The following is a 22,626-nucleotide window of genomic DNA, read 5'->3' as shown; positions in this document are numbered from 1 at the left end:
TAATAAAAAAAATAAAAAAAGCTTCCAAAATGTAAATTACCCTTCTTTCCAAAAAGATGGGGATGCTTTAGTCCACAAGGGAAAACCAAATAGGATGATGGACGGAGTGTTGAACATTGCAAGCACTCACCCCCAGTCAACTGATCTGGGTTTAATCCATCATCATTCTTTAGCTCACTCCGCCACCCCAGTTCGACATGGCCATAGGCAAATCAGTCTGACCCTGTGCCTCATGGGAACAGTCCAGCCTGAACTGCCAAGCCATATCTTCCCTGGACCGGAAACAAACATCCTGGGACCGGTTCCTGGCTATTCAGCCGTCATCAGCCAGGCTAGCTTGAAGCTAGTGGCAAAGTGAGCAAGGGACCCATGTGTGGGTATACCCTGCCAACTTAGGGCAAACAAAGCAAAACCAAAGGGGATGATGGACCGAGTGTTGAACATTGCAAGGGGGCAGACAGACCTTTGGTGTCACATTGGAGGTGGAGGCTAGGCACGATGTGTAGGCAGGTAAACCCCCACACCTAGTAGCAATACAAAAGCTCCCTGGTGTCTAGTTGGCTTTCTGCCCTTCCCACTGGAGCAGATTGGGTTAAAGGCCTCATCTGTCCCCTGGGTTGGACAGAAAGACTGTTGTGGTTCATTTAAGGGGTTGGGTTAGGTCCAATGCCTAGGTCGGCCAATTCCACCCATTTCTCCCCCCAGAAATCATCCCTGGTGTCTACAGTGCGCCCCCTTTCCTTCCAGCAGCTAAACAAAATAAAAATAAAATGATAATAAACCATGGTTTATTATCATTTTATCTGGTATGACCTATCAGTGCGCGAGACAGTTTGGCTGGCCGTCACAGGCATGCCAAACCATCAAGCGCACTTTGCATGTTCTCCACGCAGGCTGCATTACAGCCTGGATCGAGAACATGCCCACGCTCCCAGTCCCTGGCTGAGCGCCGAACCACGACACTCAGACCAATCACAGCTCTTCACTGCAGCGTTGTGATTGGCTCAGGGGGGCCTGGTTGCTTCCTGCTTCTGGCCAGAGCAGGGCAATGACAAGGAGGGACGATGAGAAGATGTGGTGGAAGTAAGGTGAGTTACATTTAAAAAAAAAAAGTTTTACTACCCTAATCCGTGCCAACTGCCACTGGGTGTCTAGTGGGTAAAATCTGCCAATATACCCCCATGGGAGTAGAAAGACTTTTGGGCCTGTGGGTAGGGGGATGCATTACCCATTGCCTGAAGGGGGCGCCCCCCCCTCCAAATATAATCCCTAGTAGTCTAATGGGCTTTCTGCTGCCTGCTGGGGGGAAGAGTGGAGGAAAGACCTCCTATCTACGACTGATGAGCGGGTACAGGCTAGGCCCAGGGCCTCGGAGGGAAGCTCGCACCCATTTTGCCAAGAGACCCGAGACCAAACGCTGCTGTGAGGCCACCTGCGTCAGGGCAGGACTGCTTGATGCTGCAAGATTTCATGGCGGCGATCCAGGGGATAAAGTCCTCGCTGGAAATACTTATGGACTTGGTCACGAATGAGGTATCCCTAATGAGAGCGGATCTGCGGAACATGAGCTCACGAGTGAAGGAAATAGAAGACACTACCACCTCTCTCGGCCTAGACACTGAGACCCTCAAAAGCCAAGTTCACGATCTACGAAAGGCTAATGCCCCAATGGAGGCCTGACTGGAGGACTTTGAACGTAGAGTGCGACACAACAACATACGCATACTGGGGGTTCTGGCGCGATCAGTGGGGCCTGCAGTAGACCTCTTTCTTGAAGACCTGGTACTTTTCGGTGGAACTGGCCCACCGAATCCATGACCTATCATAGCCTGAATTTATACTTCAGAGACTGGAACGTGATATTACAAGCTGCCCGCAGTGCACCCCCAGTGACTTATGAAAATGCGCAAATAAAAATTTTCAGGACTTTACGCTCAAAGTTCAGAGACAACGCCGCAGCTTTCTCGAAGTCCAAAAAGCGCTGAGGGACAACACAATTAAGTGTGCACTGCTCTTCCCAGCTAAATTACGAGTGGAAGCAGAGGGAAAAACACGGTTTTTCATATCCCCAGAAGAGGCCTGGGAGTGGTTGGATGGTTGGAGAACTGTCGCCAAGCAGGGGGCTACGAACCGGCTTGGATGACGATGATGCCGTTCAGGAGATTCATCAGGACAACAGACCCGGGTAAACCCATCAGGAGGAAACAAGGGAACCTCCTGAACACGATCCATGAACAGAACGCAAAGAGATGATTTGGGCTATTTTCACACTCTGAGACATCTCACACAACAACATGGAACTGTGTATGGCACAGGCCAGGATTGAAGCACAGACCACAGTCTACTGAGATATGGGAGGCAGGGAAGCTATGAAGATGGCTGAAATATATAGATGCAATGGGATGATAGATGAAAATTCTATTTAAAAGTGTTGCACTACTGTGGGATTTAGTTGTGCTCTTTGGTACTAGTTATGAGAGAGGCCGTGGGTGCAGTTCGTTGGGTGGTCCACAGTTCCCGTACTTGTTTCATGTTGTGGTGGGGTGATGGGCACTCTGCAGAGTTTGGTGGCAGGCAGTTTTGAGTTTGCTGTGCAGGGAGGCGGGATGGAGGGTTTCAACATTTGGGGCTGAAGGGAGGGAAGGGAATGGGTTGTGTTGAATTTAATGTTATTTCTCTTGAAGATGTGCTCCACACATATTGTAACGTAGAGACTACACTTTATCTAGGTACGGAGAGGCCCGGCCCCGCATGGCTACAGACAACACTAGGCCCTTGGAATGACGATGCGAGCAGTCTGTGATATCTGCATCCTATCCTGGAATGTGAAAGGATTGGGAGACAGAATCAAGCGGGGTAGTGCTACAATATGTTAAACGGCATTCACCTGATGGTGGTCCTCCTACAGGAGATGCATCTGATGGGTAACACTTGCAAAGCCCTAGACGGCAGGGATCACAAGTTGGTGATACATGCAGATTTCACAACAAGCTTTAGAGCAGTAGGCATTCTATTAAAAAATAATTGCAGTTGACAGTGAAGCAATACGCCACAACCCCTTTACATAGATGCACAGCCCTCTCTGGGATATGGGAGGGGGAACCGATAAATGTCCTATCAGTGTATATCCCTCTGGCCTTACACAGCATCACTCTTCTGGACTTGGGTGAACTCCTATTAAGGGGTGACTTTAATATGACCATGCGTGATTCACTTGACTGTTGACCCCCACGCCACGTGACCACTTCCCACACACATTTGATGGCCTTCTTTACAGCAATGGGGTTGGTAGATGTATGGAAAACATACAATCCCATCACTCAGAATTGTACATTTCCCTCGGAGGCTCATTGGGCATCTCTCCCTCCTACTCGCTTTGGCCCACCACGTCTCGTGATTCCGAGAGATGCACCATTTGGCTAGGGGGATATCTGACCGCTCCCCCATTTGGGCTATATATATGGCATTGCTAAATGGAGCAAACACAAGGAGATGAAAGACGGAGCGCTGAAACATTTCAGACACTCACCCCCAGTCACAGATCTGGGCTGAATCCATCATCATTCTTTAGCTCACTTCGCCACCTCGGTTCAAACCCAGCTATATGAAAATCAGTCTTGACCCTGTGCCTCATGGGAACAGTCCAGCCCGAATTGCCAAGCCAGGTCTTCCCTGAACCGGAATCAAGCATCCTGGGACCGGTTTCTGGGTAACACCCTTCATCAGTCAGGCTAGTTTGAATTCAGTGGCAAAGTGAGAAAGGGACCCACGTCTGGGAAAAGGCGATTCGATGGGTTACCGGGATCTCTCAGGGCACCAGGGTGTTTCTTATAGATCCCAAAGATATTGCGAATGCCTTCTCAGATTACTACAAGCACCTATACTCTCCAGTCGGGACTTCGAATATGTGACATTCCCACGACTTTCTCTGTTATTTACGACTTCCTACACTCCCTACTGAAGACAGAGCCTTCATGGAAAGTTTTTTACATGTATTTATATAGCGCTAATCACCGACACGGTATCTAAGCGCTTGCTTAGGGAACCCGTCCTGGTATTCCCCTGTGAGATACCCTGGCAGGGTATCCACAAGGTGAAAGCCAGGCATCCCGCCGCGAGGGGCCGTAGTGGAGATCAAGCAAGCTATTGCCCAGAGTCGCAGAGTGTGACCCCGTGAGTCGAGTAGGCACCGGAGCGAGAATTGTCGAGTCCGTGGAATTTTTTTTTGAGCTCGAGACCCACCGAGGCAGGGAATCGAACCCTGGTCCACGGCCGATCTCAGCTTCCGGGTATGCCGCCTCAAACCACTGAGCCACGCCCAAGCGATTCGCAATATCGCATCAGGCAAAGCAATGTGTCAGAACGTGCTCCCGATATAGTTATACAAGACTACTATGACTCTTATTGCACCGCAATTACTTTAAATGTACTTGGAGAGCCGGGAAAAGGGGGTGCTCTCCAGAGACCAAAGGCTCGCTTCCATTGTGGTCCTTCATAAGGAGGGTAGGCCAGCTGAGGACTGCTCCTCCTGCAGACCCATTTCCCTCCTCAACGCTGAGATCAAAATGTTGGTGAAACTATTAGCCCTTAGATGAATACAAATTATTACCAAATTGGTGCATCCTCACCAGTCCTGTTTCACGCCAGGTAGAAACACGACCTTCAATCTGCGATGTCTCCACGGAATGTTGGGGCTCGCCCTTTCTATACAAGAAGACGCAACTATTTTGTCCCTTAATGCTCGTATGGCGTTCGACACTGTGGAATGGCTATACCTTTTTGCTGTGCTGGAACGGATGAGCTTCGACCCCAAGTTCTTGTCCTGGGTACGATTATTATACACCAATTCCCTGGCCTGGGTAGTCATTAATGCGAAAACCTCTAGATAATTCCCCTTGAGGTGTGAGACCACAACAGGGTTGCCCTCTTTCGCCTCTCTTGTTTGCCCTAGTTCTAGAACCACTGACGACTTGTGAATTCTCTGACCCTTTGAACGTGGCCTACGCTGGATGGAGGAGTGGGAATACATAATTTCTCTGTACGCTGACAATATATTATTGTATATAGCAGCTCCCGCGTCTCCCTGAGTCGTATACTGGAAATATTCACAACCTTCGGTAGATACTTGGGATACACTATTAAGTGGTCTAAATGGACGCTATTTGTTCTCTGTGGGTACTCTTCGTGACAAGATAGGGGATGTGTAGCAAGGGTAGTTTCTGATGGCTTCCGATATTTGGTATCTATGTCACCACCGATCCCGACTCATTCTATGACAATAATCTCCAGGGTTCCCTACAGAATCTCAGGAGAGACGTTTGCCACTGGAGGGCCCTGCCCTTGTCCCTTCTTGGACGAGGCGCTTTGTCCAAGATGATGGCACTGCAGCGGTTTCTTTACTTGTGCAAAATGCACTATTCTCAGTTCCCAATACCTACTTCGAGACTATAGAGACTGAATTAAGGACCTTGTTGTGGGAAGGGGTGCCGCTCATATAGCCCTCAAAAAACGGACACATGACTCGTATGACGGTGGTATTATGTTGCCCGACCTCCACAGATATTACCAGGCAGCACAGCTTACCACTGTTAACCAATGGGTACATCGGCCTCCAGCCAATACGGCGTTTCATATGGACTGTTGTGTTACGGCCACTTGAATACACACGATCACTGTACACCTCCCCATGTTATATGATCCTCACAGGACCCACAGCTCTTCCGGTCCAACTGTGGCACACAAGTCTTAAAACACTGGACTGGGAGGGTAGGATCACCCAGACAACACCACTATGGGACTCAGGAATACTGGGCACATTAGGCCGAAGACCCGGCTTTGATAAATGGGACCTGATAGGTTTCTCCAGGGAGGGAGATCTATGGAGGGGTGGAACAGTTTTGCCGTTTCCTGATTTACAGCATGAATATTACCTCGTCGACCCAGAAACCTTCTGATACCTTCATGTCCACCACACTTTATGGCAGCCACGTATATATACCCATCAGTAGGCTAATTCCTTATTTGGATGTAGCACAATACGAGTAGGTTTGAGTGAGAATAGTTATTTTTATTTGTCACATGATTTGAGTCCATTTCACTAATTATAATTTTTTCATAGAAAACGTTGTAAAAGAAAGAGAACAGCTGACACTCACAACCCTTTCTCTACTTTTGAGTCTGAAAAGGTCCAGGGTTTTGAGCAAAAATTCCTCCATTACATGGGGATTCATTTCCAGATTCAGGATCTCTGGACCGTTCTTGTTTACCCTAAACTTTAATGGCAGCGGTCCCTAAAGGGGAGGTCCTACCTGAAGCATCCCTGTTAGAAAACAGAATATTAGATGACTACATGGTATGCAAAGCAATCTCCTTAAAGTATTAAAAACTAATTAACAGTGCATCCGACACATTGCTTCAGCTCCAGCAACGTTTGATACTGACATAGGAGACATGGAGGATGAGGACTGGCTGTTAGCCCTAGCCTCTCCCAAAGAGATGGCGATCAGATCACAATTTCGTTTGGTGAAACTCAAGATACCCACAGGGCGTATGTCTTTTGCAATACATTGGTCAAAATGGGAAGGAGCCCTGAATCAGCTTGCGTGCGGGGGTGTGGGGGAGAAGGCACCTCTTACCATAAACTCTGGCACTGTTCAGCAATACAGACTTATTGGACATCAGTGGTGACCTGTATAAACAGTGTCAGAGGTGGGGGCTTGTCTCCCTCCGCAAAGGCTGCCTCCTGAATGTGTGGGAGGCCACGGATCTGGGCCGCATGGAGCAAATATGAGTCACTTTAGGCCTCATGGTCCCCAAACGGAAGATAGCAAGATTGTGGGGAGCAGAATCACCACCACAGCTCAAGGATTGTAGGCGTGATATGGACTGATGATGGTGGTGGAGAAGGTGATCTATGGTGGTCGCGGTTGCCCCCGTAAGTGGGAAAAGAGTTGGGGGTCACTGGAATGAACTTCTGCTCTGCTTCAGGAATGAGGTCCTCTTTAATGGCCATGGGAAGGGAATGTAGTCACAAATGTATGTAGTGATGTAGACTTATGATAACGTAGAGTTCCAACTTGTGTGAAGCGGGGGATCCTGTCTCTATTATGTATCTCTACAAAGCCTGATGATATTGATTGGATTTTCCTGTCGTCTTATATTCAATAAAAAGATGTGATAAAGAAAAGAGTCTACACTCTGTAAGCCTGTACCCTGTCATGGTCCATGTGTTGTGTTCCAAGAGTCTCCATTGTAACGCTATACCATCTCCGGAGCCAGGCATCTTATTACAGGAGTCTACACTCTGTAAGCCTAAAAAAATGTTAGGATCCAGGCATTGGATTACTGGTCTGCACTTTGTACACCTATCCCATGTCAGGAGCCAAGCGACATATTACAAGAGTCTACAGCCTGTGCCATGTCAGGAATCGGCATCGTATTACAGGGGCCTACACTCCGTACGCCTATACCATGTTGTGGTTCAGACGTTATAGTACAGGAGTCTACAATCTGTAAGTCTATAACTTGTCAGAAACCAGGCATCCTATTACAAGGGTCTACACTGTGTACGCCTGTACCATGTAAGTATCAATGCATCGTATTACAGGGGTGTACACTCTGTAAGGTTACACCATGTCAGGAGCCAGGTGTCATATTACAGGACTCTATACTTGGTAAGTATACATCATGTCATCAGCTAGGTGTCATATTACAAGAGTCTACGCTCTGTAAGGCTTTACCATATCAGGATCCCTGTGTTGTATCACAAGAGTGTACAATCTATAATGCCTACAGGCCAACAGCAGGCTCGGGCATGTCCAGGCAGGTCAAGTTGGTACTGGTCAGCAGGGCAATTGCAGGGCGGTCTCTAGAAGCTTGTGGTGTCAGTGTCGCTCACACAGGAGGTCAGTGGACTAACCCTTAGAGTCACTCTGGGTAGCCTGTGACTTAGGCAAGCAGGTCCAACCCTTCCTCTTCAGACAGCAATGCAGTCCTTCCAGCAGCAGGGCAGTCCTTCCAGCAGCAGGGCAGTCCTTCTAGCAGCAATGCAGTCCTTGCAGCAGCAGGGCAGTCCTTCCAGCAGCAGGGCAGTCCTTCCAGCAGCAGGGCAGTCCTTCCAGCAGCAGGGCAGTCCTTCCAGCAGCAGGGCAGTCCTTCCAGCAGCAGGGCAGTCCTTCCAGCAGTAGGGAAGTCCTTCCAGCAGCGGGGCAGTCCTTCCTGCAGCAGGGCAGTCCTTCCTGCAGCAGGGCAGTCCTTCCAGCAGTAGGGAAGTCCTTCCAGCAGCAGGGCAGTCCTTCCAGCAGCGGGGCAGTCCTTCCAACAGCGGGGCAGTCCTTCCAGCAGCAGGGCAGTCCTTCCAGCAGCAGGGCAGTCCTTCCAGAAGCAGGGCAGTCCTTCCAGCAGCAGGGCAGCCCTTCCAGCAGCAGGGCAGTCCTTCCAGCAGCAGGGCAGTCCGTCCAGCAGCAGGGCAGTCCTTCCAGCAGCAGGGCAGTCCTTCCAGCAGTAGGGAAGTTCTTCCAGCAGTAGGGCAGTCCTTCCAGCAGCGGGCAGTCCATCCAGCAGCAGGGCAGTCCTTCCAGCAGTAGGGAAGTCCTTCCAGCAGTAGGGAAGTTCTTCCAGCAGTAGGGAAGTCCTTCCAGCAGTAGGGAAGTCCTTCCAGCAGTAGGGAAGTCCTTCCAGCAGTAGGGAAGTCCTTCCAGCAGTAGGGAAGTTCTTCCAGCAGTAGGGCAGTCCTTCCAGCAGCGGGCAGTCCATCCAGCAGCAGGGCAGTCCTTCCAGCAGCAGGGCAGTCCTTCCAGCAGTAGGGAAGTTCTTCCAGCAGTAGGGCAGTCCTTCCAGCAGCGGGCAGTCCATCCAGCAGCAGGGCAGTCCTTCCAGCAGCGGGGCAGTCCTTCCAGCAGCGGGGCAGTCCTTCCAGCAGCAGGGCAGTCCATCCAGCAGCAGGGCGGTCCTTCCAGCAGCAGGGCGGTCCTTCCAGCAGCGGGGCGGTCCTTCCAGCAGCGGGGCAGTCCTTCCAGCAGCGGGGCTGTCCTTCCAGCAGCGGGGCAGTCCTTCCAGCAGCGGGGCAGTCCTTCCAGCAGCGGGGCAGTCCTTCCAGCAGCGGGGCAGTCCTTCCAGCAGCAGGGCAGTCCTTCCAGCAGCAGGGCAGTCCTTCAGCAGCAGGGCAGTCCTTCAGCAGCAGGGCAGTCCATCCAGCAGTAGGGCAGTCCTTCCAGCAGCTGGGCAGTCCTTCCAGCAGCGGGGCAGTCCTTCCAGCAGCGGGGCAGTCCTTGCAGCAGCAGGACAGTCGATCCAGCAGCAGGGCTGTCCTTCCAGCAGCAGGTCAGTCCTTCCAGCAGTAGGGCCGTCCATCCAGCAGCGGGGCAGTCCATCCAGCAGCGGGGCAGTCCATCCAGCAGCGGGGCAGTCCATCCAGCAGCGGGGCAGTCCTTCCAGCAGCAGCAGGGCAGTCCTTCCAGCAGCAGGGCAGTCCTTGCAGCAGCAGGACAGTCGGTCCAGCAGCAGGGCGGTCCTTCCAGAAGCAGGGCAGTCCTTCCAGCAGTAGGGCAGTCCTTCCAGCAGCAGGGCAGTCCATCCAGCAGCAGGGCAGTCCTTCCAGCAGTAGGGCAGTCCTTCCCGCAGCAGGGCAGCCCTTCCAGCAGCGGGGCAGTCCTTCCAGCAGTAGGGCAGTCCTTCCAGCAGTAGGGCAGTCCTTCCAGCAGCAGGACAGTCCATCCAGCAGCGGGGCAGTCCTTCCAGCAGCGGGGCAGTCCTTCCAGCAGCGGGGCAGTCCTTCCAGCAGTGGGGCAGTCCATCCAGCAGCGGGGCAGTCCTTCCAGCAGCGGGGCAGTCCTTCCAGCAGCGGGGCAGTCCTTCCAGCAGCAGGGCAGTCCTTCCAGCAGCAGGGCAGTCCTTCCAGCAGCAGGGCAGTCGTTCCAGCAGCAGGGCAGTCCTTCCAGCAGCAGGGCAGTCCTTCCAGCAGCAGGGCAGTCTTTCCAGCAGCAGGGCAGTCTTTCCAGCAGCAGGGCAGTCCTTCCAGCAGCAGGGCAGTCCTTCCAGCAGCGGGGCAGTCCATCCAGCAGCAGCAGGGCAGTCCTTCCAGCAGCACGGCAGTCCTTCCAGCAGTGGGGCAGTCCATCCAGCAGGGCAGTCCTTCCAGCAGCACGGCAGTCCTTCCAGCAGTGGGGCAGTCCATCCAGCGGGGCAGTCCTTTCAGCAGCGGGGCAGTCCTTCCAGCAGCGGGGCAGTCCTTCCAGCAGCGGGGCAGTCCTTCCAGCAGCGGGGCAGTCCTTCCAGCAGCAGGGCAGTCCATCCAGCGGGGCAGTCCTTTCAGCAGCGGGGCAGTCCTTTCAGCAGCGGGGCAGACCTTCTAGCAGCAGGGCAGTCCTTCCAGCAGCAGGGCAGTCCTTCCAGCAGGGCAGTCCTTCCAGCAGCAGGGCAGTCCTTCCAGCAGCAGGGCAGTCCTTCCAGCAGTAGGGCAGTCCTTCCAGCAGCGGGGCAGTCCTTCCAGCAGCAGGGCAGTCCTTCCAGCAGCGGGGCAGTCCTTCCAGCAGCGGGCAGTCCTTCCAGCAGCGGGGCAGTCCTTCCAGCAGCGGGGCAGTCCTTCCAGCAGCAGGGCAGTCCTTCCAGCAGGGCAGTCCTTCCAGCAGCAGGGCAGTCCTTCCAGCAGGAGGGCAGTCCTTCCAGCAGTAGGGCAGTCCTTCCAGCAGCGGGGCAGTCCTTCCAGCAGCGGGGCAGTCCTTCCAGAAGCAGGGCAGTCCTTCCAGCAGCAGGGCAGCCCTTCCAGCTGCAGGGCAGTCCTTCCAGCAGCAGGGCAGTCCGTCCAGCAGCAGGGCAGTCCGTCCAGCAGCAGGGCAGTCCTTCCAGCAGTAGGGAAGTTCTTCCAGCAGTAGGGCAGTCCTTCCAGCAGCGGGGCAGTCCTTCCAGCAGCGGGGCAGTCCTTCCAGCAGCGGGGCAGTCCTTCCAGCAGCGGGGCAGTCCTTCCAGTAGCAGGGCAGTCCATCCAGCAGCAGGGCGGTCCTTCCAGCAGCAGGGCGGTCCTTCCAGCAGCAGGGCAGTCCTTCCAGCAGCGGGGCAGTCCTTCCAGCAGCGGGGCAGTCCTTCCAGCAGCGGGGCAGTCCTTCCAGCAGCAGGGCAGTCCTTCCAGCAGCAGGGCAGTCCTTCCAGCAGCGGGGCAGTCCTTCCAGCAGCGGGGCAGTCCTTCCAGCAGCGGGGCAGTCCTTCCAGCAGCAGGGCAGTCCTTCCAGCAGCAGGGCAGTCCTTCCAGCAGCAGGGCAGTCCTTCCAGCAGCAGGGCAGTCCTTCCAGCAGCAGGGCAGTCCATCCAGCAGCAGGGCAGTCCTTCCAGCAGTAGGGCAGTCCTTCCAGCAGCGGGGCAGTCCTTCCAGCAGCGGGGCAGTCCTTCCAGCAGCGGGGCAGTCCTTCCAGCAGCGGGGCAGTCCTTGCAGCAGCAGGACAGTCGATCCAGCAGCAGGGCTGTCCTTCCAGCAGCAGGGCTGTCCTTCCAGCAGCAGGGCTGTCCTTCCAGCAGCAGGGCAGTCCTTCCAGCAGTAGGGCAGTCCATCCAGCAGTAGGGCAGTCCATCCAGCAGCGGGGCAGTCCATCCAGCAGCGGGGCAGTCCTTCCAGCAGCAGGGCAGTCCTTCCAGCAGCAGGGCAGTCCTTGCAGCAGCAGGGCAGTCCTTCCAGCAGTAGGGCAGTCCTTCCAGCAGCAGGACAGTCCATCCAGCAGCGGGGCAGTCCTTCCAGCAGCGGGGCAGTCCTTCCAGCAGTGGGGCAGTCCATCCAGCGGGGCAGTCCTTTCAGCAGCGGGGCAGTCCTTCCAGCAGCGGGGCAGTCCTTCCAGCAGCGGGGCAGTCCTTCCAGCAGCGGGGCAGTCCATCCAGCGGGGCAGTCCTTTCAGCAGCGGGGCAGTCCTTTCAGCAGCGGGGCAGACCTTCTAGCAGCAGGGCAGTCCTTCCAGCAGCAGGGCAGTCCTTCCAGCAGGGCAGTCCTTCCAGCAGCAGGGCAGTCCTTCCAGCAGCAGGGCAGTCCTTCCAGCAATAGGGCAGTCCTTCCAGCAGCGGGGCAGTCCTTCCAGCAGCAGGGCAGTCCTTCCAGCAGCGGGGCAGTCCTTCCAGCAGCGGGGCCGTCCTTCCAGCAGCGGGGCAGTCCTTCTTCTGAATCTTCCACATGTCCAGGAGTGTTCTGATGGAATGTTCTGAAGGTTCTCATTTCATACTGGTGTCAGCTTTTTGTGGGTAAATTCCCCACCAACCACAAAACTGGTTCTGATCAGTTCTTGCCCATCCCCTGGTCTTGTCTCTAAACTGTCCAGAGTGACAAAGGCAAGGCCAGGCCTGATGTCAGTTTCCTTGTGTGAATCTTTAGAAGTGTAATTAGGGTGGGGTCCAGCTTCTCTCCAGCCATTCTATCAGGAAGGCCCTTTCCCCTTACATCCTTTGCTCAGTGTCTGGAAGGGTGTAAACCAACGCCAATATGTTTTTAAGAGAGAATCAGTCGGAGCTGGGAGGCTTTGACTGCAGCATTCATTGCATCCCACTTTTGACCCATTAAAGGTAATCTGATGGATGCATTTTAGGTGTAAATAACCCCAGACTGGGATTGAATAAAGGGATTTGGAAGCACATGCTCGTGCACGTGGGGGCTTCCAGTGCACAGTGGGTTCTTATTTAACACATCTCGTTCTACACAACTGTATACACAAAGAAGGAGTCAAGATGGTAATATTATATATCAATAATAAAATGAATGCCCATGCCGACCCTATGGATCCCCCATAGGATAAATCACAGATAGATCCTATGGATGCCACAGACAAGTTCAGCCAAAGATAAAAGGAAGAATTCTAAGAAGTAACAGTGCCTCGAGGTCACAGCGTATAGTGACACAAACTCTCCTCTCTACAGAGATAGTATGCTGTGCTAATCCCATTAAAAGTTCTAGAACAGGGAAGACTGGGTTTACAGTTGCAGGGATTGTGTGTTTATTGATCCAAGGTTCTAGAGCAGCGATGAAGGGGTTTAAAGTTGTAGGTATTGTGTGCTAACCCCACCAAGGTTCTAGAGCAGAGATGATGGTGGTTACACTTGCTGGGATTATGTGCCTGTCTCCCTCTGTAGTGAGGGTATGTGGGCAGAGAACTGTCAGCAGAGATCTCTGGGCAGAGATCTCCCAAAGTACTGTAGCTTTTAAGTATTCATCATTGCTGATAACAATATTTCCATTACCCACTGTGTGCAGCGTAACAACCTGAGAAGGATGAAAGGGTGAGTTTGCCTTGCTGGATTTCACAGTTATGTCTTACAGGTCAGACAGATGCCGGCAGTGAGCACTTACCTCACTGAGCCATCTTGTAAACTTGAGGATATATTTTTAGAGGGGTTTGTGCTCTAAAGGGGAATCACTTTGCAATTCTAAACATTGCTGCCTGTCACGAAGCCTGACAATCTGCCCTTGGGACTTACTTTTGAAGCCAACCATCGTCCAGCCGTCACAGCGCCCTGCCCGCCTCCCGCCGCTCGCTTGTGAAGCGTAGCCGCCGAGTGGAGAGCGGGGCAGGAAACTACAAGACCCACCAGCCCATGCGGGCTGCGACGGCTGAAACCGCGCCAGGAGGCGCTTAAAATCAGCGTCAGCCCCTGACGAGGGGGCAATCACTTTGCAATCCTAAACGTTGCTGCCTGTCACGAAGCCTGACAATCTGCCCTTGTGACTTACTTTTGAAGCCAACCATCGTCCAGCCGTCACAGCGCCCTGCCCGCCTCCCGCATCTCGCTTGTGAAGCGTAGCCGCCGAGTGGAGAGCAGGGCAGGAAACTACAAGACCCATCAGCCCATGCGGGCCGCGACGGCTGAAACCGCGCCAGGAGGTGCTTAAAATCAGCGTCCGCCCCGCCTCGCGGGACGGCGGGCAAAGGGCGGGCCCTCTACGGCAAGAGGAGGCTGGGCTGGGCCACCCCCCTAACTTCACCTTCGTACTGGAGAAGGTACTTATATATTCATAATTTCACAAGGAAGAGAAGACCCCACTGAGTTCCAGGGAACAGGGTACTAACGACAATTTGAGTCAAAGGAAAATCCCTGGACTGTATATTATATGTACCGTATCTTTTCTCTGCGTACATTCACCTCAGTCAAGCCTTACCATTTTCATACATTATCAAACCAACACAAAAATATGACGTTTACAATCTTTGTGACTTTATTAAAAACTTTTGTACTACAAGTTAAAAACAGACTTATGTCTGTGAGACATTAAAACAATTGGTAATGCAGTTGTATCAACTCAAATACATGTCAATATATACATGTGCAAATTACAGCGGCGAAAAAATACATTCCTGTAAATCAGAACGAAATAAATACAAACAATAATCGTCAAAATTGCACCCAATATATGCTGCTAAATTGCCTGGAGTAAACCTCTTCCCCACCCTAGGTTGAACTTTTTTCCTATTCTTGTTTAAACCTGACCCAGAATCCTCTTATAGATGTCACACATGGATATACATTTGATGATAAAGATCACAGTAACCACAATCCAGGTATATCTGTTCTCTGTTAGGGATCTAACTGGGTTCTATATTAAAAATGCGTCGACGCGTTTCGGTGCTCACGACTGGTATGTCTACACCTTCATCAGGACTGCTGATATGTGGGGTTCATCATTTTTCTATATCTTTAGCTGCGTGCAAAACAAAAAAAGGTTTTCTAACTGTATAGGAACAGCGCTCTTGTGCTATTAGACCTATTGCCCCTGTTATTGAAATCTATACAGCAAGGGGAGTTAGCTCTGCTCTCTATGGGGCAGAGCTATGGGGCTCATGTAATATTAATGAATTGTCAAGATCTGAGAGGAAGTTTTGCAGGGCCATCATGTCACTTCCCCAGGGTACTCCCATGGCCCCATTAATGCTTGACCTAGGTTTCCGACCTATTGGAGATTTAGCAAAGTTCCGGCCCTTACTTTTATGGGCCCGGCTGTGGCGAGTCCCGGAGCTTGCCAAATATGCGAAAGGCCTCTCTGAAATTATGTCATCACCAGGGTGGCATAGAATTAAATGGTTAAGAGACATGAAATCCCTCTTGTGTAACTTGGGACTAAGTGAAGCCTGGGCAAATAGGTCCTCTCCACCAAAGGCAACACTCAAGAGCCTGTACTGGAATTGGATTCTGACTCAACAGAGTACTAATCGGACTCTGGGTAGACTTACGGAGGATTTTTTGAAATTCAAGGACTTACCAATTCGGGAACTCTATTTAGACACCATTGAGAAACCATTTGATAGGACCCTTTATTTTAAATTTAGAACTGGGACTCTTCCTCTGCATGCCTTTACATCTCGGTGGAAACCGCCAGCACAGACTATTGAGTTTTGCCCCACGTGTAAATCCAGACAAGAGACAGTGGCACATTTTATGTTTGAGTGCCAGGAGTATGCCCGACCAAGAAGAAAATGGCTCAAGCAACTGTCCCGTTTGTTGGGGACCAGGCACCACGTTGAGGCATTACGCATTTTAATGTCGGACTCTCGCCCATTGTACGTCTGTACCCTCTCTAAATTTTTATCGTGTGCCTGGTGTATTAGAAGCAAAAGGCTTAAAGAAAATGTTTAATTCTTTTTTTAATCAACCACTTATGATATGCTTCTTTTATCTGAAAATCAAGATTTTTAAAGTTGAATGTAATTAAACTGTTATATTCTTCCCTTTTTTTCTCTTTTTAAACAAATGAACTTGTGTATTTTTATTGAGAAGCTTTTATGATAATTTTTATCGAAATAAAGCCTTTTTGACTTGACTTGACTCTAAAGTTCTAGATCAGCGATGATGGAGTTTGCAGTAACAGAGGTTGTGTGCTAATCCTGCCAAGGTAGTAGAGGAATGGTTTACATATTCTTGTCCTTAAATCACCATCCAGCTAAGTAAGCTGTGAGCCAAGATGCCTCCATCCGGAGCGTCCAGCGTACGTGCATGCTGAATATTTCTTATAGTTTTGCCCTTTTGTAGGAAGGAGAACTGCCCATTTCTCAGCAAGATAGAAGTATAATCATAGGATGTTACGATTTACTTTGCCATATCACAAAGGGACGCCATCTTTTCTCTTCTGAGGCTAACTTGCGGTCCAAGTCCAGTCTGACATCTCTTACAGATCTTATCCTTTCTGATACCTTTGGCGGGTCAAGAGTAATCCATTTCTTACAGATTTCCTTTCTTGCTAAAAATAGTAGAAAAAATATACATGTGTATATATATATATATAAATATCCAAGTTTAACTCGTGCCAGTAAGGGCACAAGTCCATTTAAAAAAATGATAAGGCAGGGGCTTACCTTAAGTTTTTCAGCCAATAAGTTCTTGAAACATCTGTGGTACATTCCCCCGGAAGAATGCCAATAACGGCAATCCACAAACATGCCATTCGTATATTGTCCGATTCTGTGTCACTGTACTTCTTAGATTTTGATGGTTCCAACATGGTCTTTCTTAACTAACTTTGCTGATGACCAATAAGCTCTATGGAGAGTCAACAAATGATTCTTTTTAAGTGGTGCTGGTTTGACCAGAGTGTATGACAGATTTAAAGATACTCGTCATAATTGCTCTGTAGCCAGCTCTGGAAGATCCTTTTCCCAGTGCAGGGATGGTCCTCCCATTTTTTCATCAGCTGTAGAAATAAACATCCAATACCACTGGGAAACCTCTTTCTTAGGTTCTTGTTTAGCTCTCACCCGCTCGAGAAAATCCTGCACTGAACAGCTCACCTCCGACAACTTTTTTGGATGAACGACAAAAACACATCTGCAGGTAATTAAATTTGGAAAGCCCCCCCCCCCCCAAACATGTCATATATCTGTTGTTATGTGATGAGGGCATCACCCTCCCTGAAATCTCCCCAGGTGGAAAGGTTGCCATGCTGGGGAGGATAACTAAGTTTATCTTTAAGCTACTTGGGGGTTCCAGGAGAGCCCCAAATTGGTGCCGGTTCCGCTTTGTAGTCTATCCAGAGAATTTTCCTAAAGAAGACCAACGCCCTCCGTGCTGTTAAGAGTACCCTCAACTTAACTTGTTTAAAAACTTTGGGTCCCCAAACTTAAAGAAAAAACATATTCAGGCCTAAATGCTTCAACATAACTTCATACAATTGACTCATGCAAGAATTACCTAGCTCTCCAGCCAAGAGCCGGGAATTCTTGAACTGGAAAGCATAACAGTCTCATCCAGAGCTGTTTTCATGAGATCCTGGCTCCCCAGGATACAGCTCCCGACCCTCCCTTGCAATTTCTGCTACAGCGTTTTGGGGAAAGGCAGTGGTTTACTGTTAAACAAGACGATCACCTTAGGAAGAACCAGCATCTTAATGATGTTCACTCTCCCACAGATACCGAGGGGCAGATTTTCCCACCTTTAAAGGAGATCATCTCTATAATGGTGTTGCTTGAGCACGAAATATCTTTGAAAAACAAGAGACAAGAGGCATTTGGCAAAACAGGAACCGTTAGTTCGATTAAACATAGCAGCCGGGAGAACAGTTACAGGCACAGGGTCAAATTTCAATCACTCTGTAGCAGTCTTATATAAAGTTCATTTTTAGCAGGAAAATTATTCTGGCGATCCTTGTGTGGTGAGGAATATAAGTTGCTGCCTCTGGAGTCATAAATTATTTTAAATGGATAATCCAGGTGGGCCTCGACCTTGCATGGACACAATGCGGCCAGTGGGTAACGTGTCCAGATGTCTGGCATGGGGAGTGCCCGATTGTTGTGTTCTGATTGGCTATAAGCCCATTACAAAATAATGGGGTAACCCAATAATTGCCAGAAGATCTGGGTACAATGAGGTAATGAACAAGTGGTTCTTGACTGCTTTAGAGAAGAGTCATTTATAATTTATTATGTGTGTGTTGCTTAATTAAGTCAAACACTGGTAAGACATACCAACAATGAACACAACAACATACCCTGCTATCTAAGATAGCATTTTTCAGAACGTACAGTCAATGTAAAACACAAAAGCACCAAAGAATTGTTTAAGTCTAGTATATTTAATTTCATATACTTGAAACAGAACAAAAGGTAATTTAGACAAAAGGAAGGTACAAAGATTGCTCAAGGGACGGGAGAAGAATGGGTGTGCTAGTGATGGGTCGGGAAAAGTGAATAATCACTTATATTCAGAGTTTATACATTTTTAATGCTTAGGCAATGGACTGGTAAAGAGACCAGTATAGAAAGGTCTGTCCCAAACAGATTATTTCTAACATTTTTTACAGTTTTTTTGCAAATGCATAAATGCAACATCAAGCGAAGGGGATGGGATGAGATACAGGCCGTTGATGGGTGGGGTGCGTCGACGTTTCGACTCAGCTTGTGCATAGAGGGTGACTTATACCTCTGCCGTGAGTCTTCTTCAGGACGAAAGGGGGGCAGGGGGCAACCTAGGGGTGAAAGATCAACTGTCGGTTAATTGGCGCCTATTACCCAATCTGGGAGAGAATTGAGTGACGGTATGGTACTGACCTAATCCTGGTGCCACACAGGCATCTCAGGTAAACCACTGGAGGTTGAGTAGTTAATGGCTCTGTCAGGGTTTTCTGTGGAAAACCAATACTAAAATTAGTATGCATACAATTCTGCAATATGACGCAAGGTATGAGGTTACTCTGATTCTGCACTCACCCATTAGTAGTAAGCTGAAATCCACTCATGAGGGCCCACCTTGTGAAGTCCTCACCGGTATTTAAAACCGTCAATTAATTAGAACATGGTCACCAGACATTTTAATTAATCTGTCAAGACCTGCAAGTTAAGGGGATGGAACAAAGTTAAATAAGGGTTAAAAGCTGATAAGTAGTGCTTATCGTTTTGGCAGTGGTTTCAGAAATTTACCTTGAATGAAAAGCTGGACTTCCGTCTATATGCAGAAAGGGGAAACGTGCACGTCGCACGTCCAGCCCTCGCGCGGCATTCAAGGAGCTCAGCGCTCGTAATCCACGGAGCCCATGAGGTCAAGTCCAAAGGCCCACCAGGGTGGATGCCAGAGAGTGCAATACTGTAATATCCTTAAAGCCATGCCGGCAATTTTAAAAGGTGCAATTATATACAGTGATAACTCTCAAATGAGAAGGTACCGACAAGAAACTGGGTTCCAATCTCAATTGGAGAATAACATGTGCATCCATGTCTAATTGGAGATATGTGTAGGAATTACATAACACGTATGTGTACTAACTCCCTACAGTGCAGTGAGAGCGATAGGGTGCCATTATATGCAGTGTACTAATACATAATGGGAGGACGCAGTGTGAGAGAAAACTAACGTGGTATTCGCAATCGTGGTAATTATTCATGTGAGGATACCGATTTGCGTAGGGAGCTGTACATAAAACATAGGAGAAGCTTAAGGGGTGTATATGCAAGAGAAGAAAACATAGTAGTTCAACAAACCATGGGGATACATATTTATGCATGTATAAAGGTCACATGTGAAGGTACGGATCGACAACAATTAGGTGTATATACATGATGCCATGGATGGGAGATGCATACATATATTACAATTCATATTCACAAGCGGTGTATATACATGGAGTGCATACATATTACTAATCATATTTACAAGCGGTGTATATACATAGAGTGATAAGGAATCTAATGTATTCTGCCTATTTACAAACTATAAAGTCGGTGCTGGGTAGCAATATAGCCTTCCTATATACATCCTACTAGCTATATATGCAGTGTCAGAATGTGCAGGTCTAAGGACCAAGGTTCTGGATGGGGGTGTTTAGCCAATACTCAAAGTAGCCGCCTGTCTGGCTATCTCCTCGTATTCATTCAACCCCCTAAGTGCTGTGTCAAATGTGTGAATCCATTTACACTCACAATAGCTCAGGGTGTTGGAGAAATTCCCACCCCTTGGGTTCCTTTGGACTTTTTCGATCACCCACCCTTTTAGGCTCTCGGCCGAGTGCCCAAAGGTGATAAAGGGTTCTACTAGTGGGGCACCTTGTACCCCACACCGTATTCTACTACAGTGTTGTAAGACACAGGTTTTGACTTTCTGCGTTGTTTGCCCAATATATAAAAAGTTACAGGGGCATGAGATGGCATATATGACCCATGAGGAGTTACAATTGGTGTGATCCCTCATTGTGTACGTGTAGACACTTAAAACGGCCCTTGATGGGGGTGATGTTCCATAGTGGTAACTGGACACTGTTGGGTTTAGGTGGAAGTAAAGATTTCACCAAAAAGTCTCTGATACTTTTCCCTTTTATAAAGGCATGCATGGTGGGGTTTGGTATACCCAGATCGTCAGCAACCAGGTGGCAATGTTTGTTAACAGTTTTCCGAATGTCATTGCTCTTGGTGTACACAAGTTAATCGATCCTGTGTCTGGGAATTATTGTTTTCAGGTTCCAGAAGATACTCCATGTGGCTAAACCAGGCACTCTAACCTGCCTTCTTGAGGAGCCTGACGGGATAGCTACGATCAGTCAACCAATACTAGTTTTAGTAGGATTAGGTCTACTGACCTAATACCGTCACTTAGTTCTCTCCTGGATTGGGTAATAGGCGCCAATTAACGCACAGTTGATCTTTCACCCCTAGGATGCCCCCCCTTTCATCCTGAAGAAGTCTCGCAGAGGAGGTATAAGTCACCCTCTATGCGCAAGCCGTGTCGAAACGTCGACACACCCCACCCATCAACGGCCTGTATCTCATCCCATCCCCTTCGCTTGATGTTGCATTTATGCATTTACAAAAAAATTGTAAACATTTTTATAAATAATTTTTGGGGGACAGGCCTTTCTGTACTGGTCTCTTTACCAGTCCATTGCCTAAGCATTAGAAATGTATAAACTCTGAATATTAGTGACTATTCACCTTTTCCTACCCATCACGAGCACACCCATTCTTCTCCCATCCTCTGAGCAACCTTTGTACCTTCCTTTTGTCTAAATTAACTTTTGATCTGTTTCAAGTATATAAAATTAAATATACTGAAACTAAACAATTCTTTGACGCTTTCGTGTTTTACATTGACTGTACGTTCTGAAAATGCTATCTTAGATAGAAGGGTATGTTGTTGTGTTCATTGTTGATATGTCTTACTAGTGTTTGATTAATTAAGCAACACACACATGATAAATTATAAATTACTCTTCTCTAAAGCAGTCACGGACGACTTGTTCATTACATGATTGGCTATATATTCCTAACTAATGTGGCATCTGAATTTGTAGCGTTTTAGGAACACACGTATCCCCTCCAGCCATGCGTGCATTATTGGGGCCAATCTCCGGCTGTGCATACTTTATATACACAAGACTCCACCAGAAGCAGATGTAACCTGTTAGTCAGCCCCCCTCTCACTGAGCTGACCACCGCTCATAGACGACCCAATCTGAGGCACTCCGTGGACTCACATGAAGCACACTGGTCTCACTGAGCTATCTGCCATAGAACACCCACATCCTGTTATAAGATGTCAAAGGTACTTTTGGATATCATTAGAGCTTTGACTGTTGTGTATGAACAGTAACTCACACTGAGCTCTAGTCCGCAGGCGCTGCTCTTAATACTGAATCTTATTTCAAATACGGGTCTTATGTGATGTTCATCCTTTGTTCCTGTAGCCGTCATTGCTCTTTAATACAAAGATGATGTGTGTGTTATTTATTACAGGTGTAATAATGTGAAGATTCAGTGCCCAGAGATGGTGGTGAAGAGTTATAAAGGTAAATATCATTGTGACGATTAGCTCTGTATGTTACGGTTCATGAAAATGATGTGGTATGGTATGGTTTTGTGTGGTATGGTATGGAATGTTATGTTCGTATGGTATGGGATAGGAAGGGATGAGATTCTGTATGGTATTGTATGGTTTGGAACGTTATGATTGGATGGGATGGTGTGGATTGGTATCATGGTGTAATATGGTATGATGGGATGGCATGGATTGGTGTGGTGTGCTATGGAATGGTATGGCATGGAATGTTATGGTGGTATGGTATGGGGTAGGAAGGGATTAGATGCGATTGGATGGTGTGGATTGGAGTTTTATGGAATGGTATCTAAAGGCGGTATGGTATGGAACGTTATGATGGGATGGTGTGATGTGATATGGGACGGGATCATAGTATAATATGGATGGCATGGAATTGCACCTCAGAATTTGGCATGTACTGCATAACACATTTTGTGTTCCAGAGTTCTAGCTCCAACAGTGACCAAACACATGCGTCTGCAATGACCCAGCACATACTGACCCAGCGCATGCACCTATACTGACCTAGCACATACTGACCTAGCGCATGCACCTACACTGACCTAGCACATGCACCTACACTGACCTAGCACATGCACCTACACTGACCTAGAGCATGTATCTACACTGTCCTAGTGCATGCATCTACACTGACCTAGCGCATACTTCTACTCTGATCTAACATATGCACCTATAGTGACGTAGTGTATGCACCTACGCTGGCCTAGCGCATATATCTAGACTGATGTAGTGCATCCATCTACAATGCAGTGTAGTATATGACTGGTACTGTATACCTTGGAGTAGATCTGTCATTCTCTACCATCAAATGCAGTGTACTGACTAGTACTTTACACCTTCGAGTAGCTCTCTTGC

General features: G+C 49.0%; 1 protein-coding gene across 2 annotated transcripts in view; it reads left to right on the top strand.

Moving 5' to 3' along the window:
- LOC144754175 (E3 ubiquitin-protein ligase TRIM39-like) overlaps window positions 1-22,626 on the top strand; it is a 104,852-nt gene that overhangs the window by 70,468 nt on the left and 11,758 nt on the right. For both annotated transcript variants that reach the window (XM_078641756.1, XM_078641757.1), the window contains one exon: window positions 21,669-21,721. In XM_078641756.1, the coding sequence (XP_078497882.1) occupies window positions 21,669-21,721 (53 nt within the window). The remainder of the gene's footprint in view (window positions 1-21,668; window positions 21,722-22,626) is intronic.

Source organism: Lissotriton helveticus, chromosome 5_1 (assembly GCF_964261635.1).
Source record: "Lissotriton helveticus chromosome 5_1, aLisHel1.1, whole genome shotgun sequence".
Lineage (NCBI taxonomy): Eukaryota > Metazoa > Chordata > Amphibia > Caudata > Salamandridae > Lissotriton > Lissotriton helveticus.
Note: the sequence above shows the minus strand (reverse complement) of the source record. Positions and strands in the feature narration are given on the sequence as shown.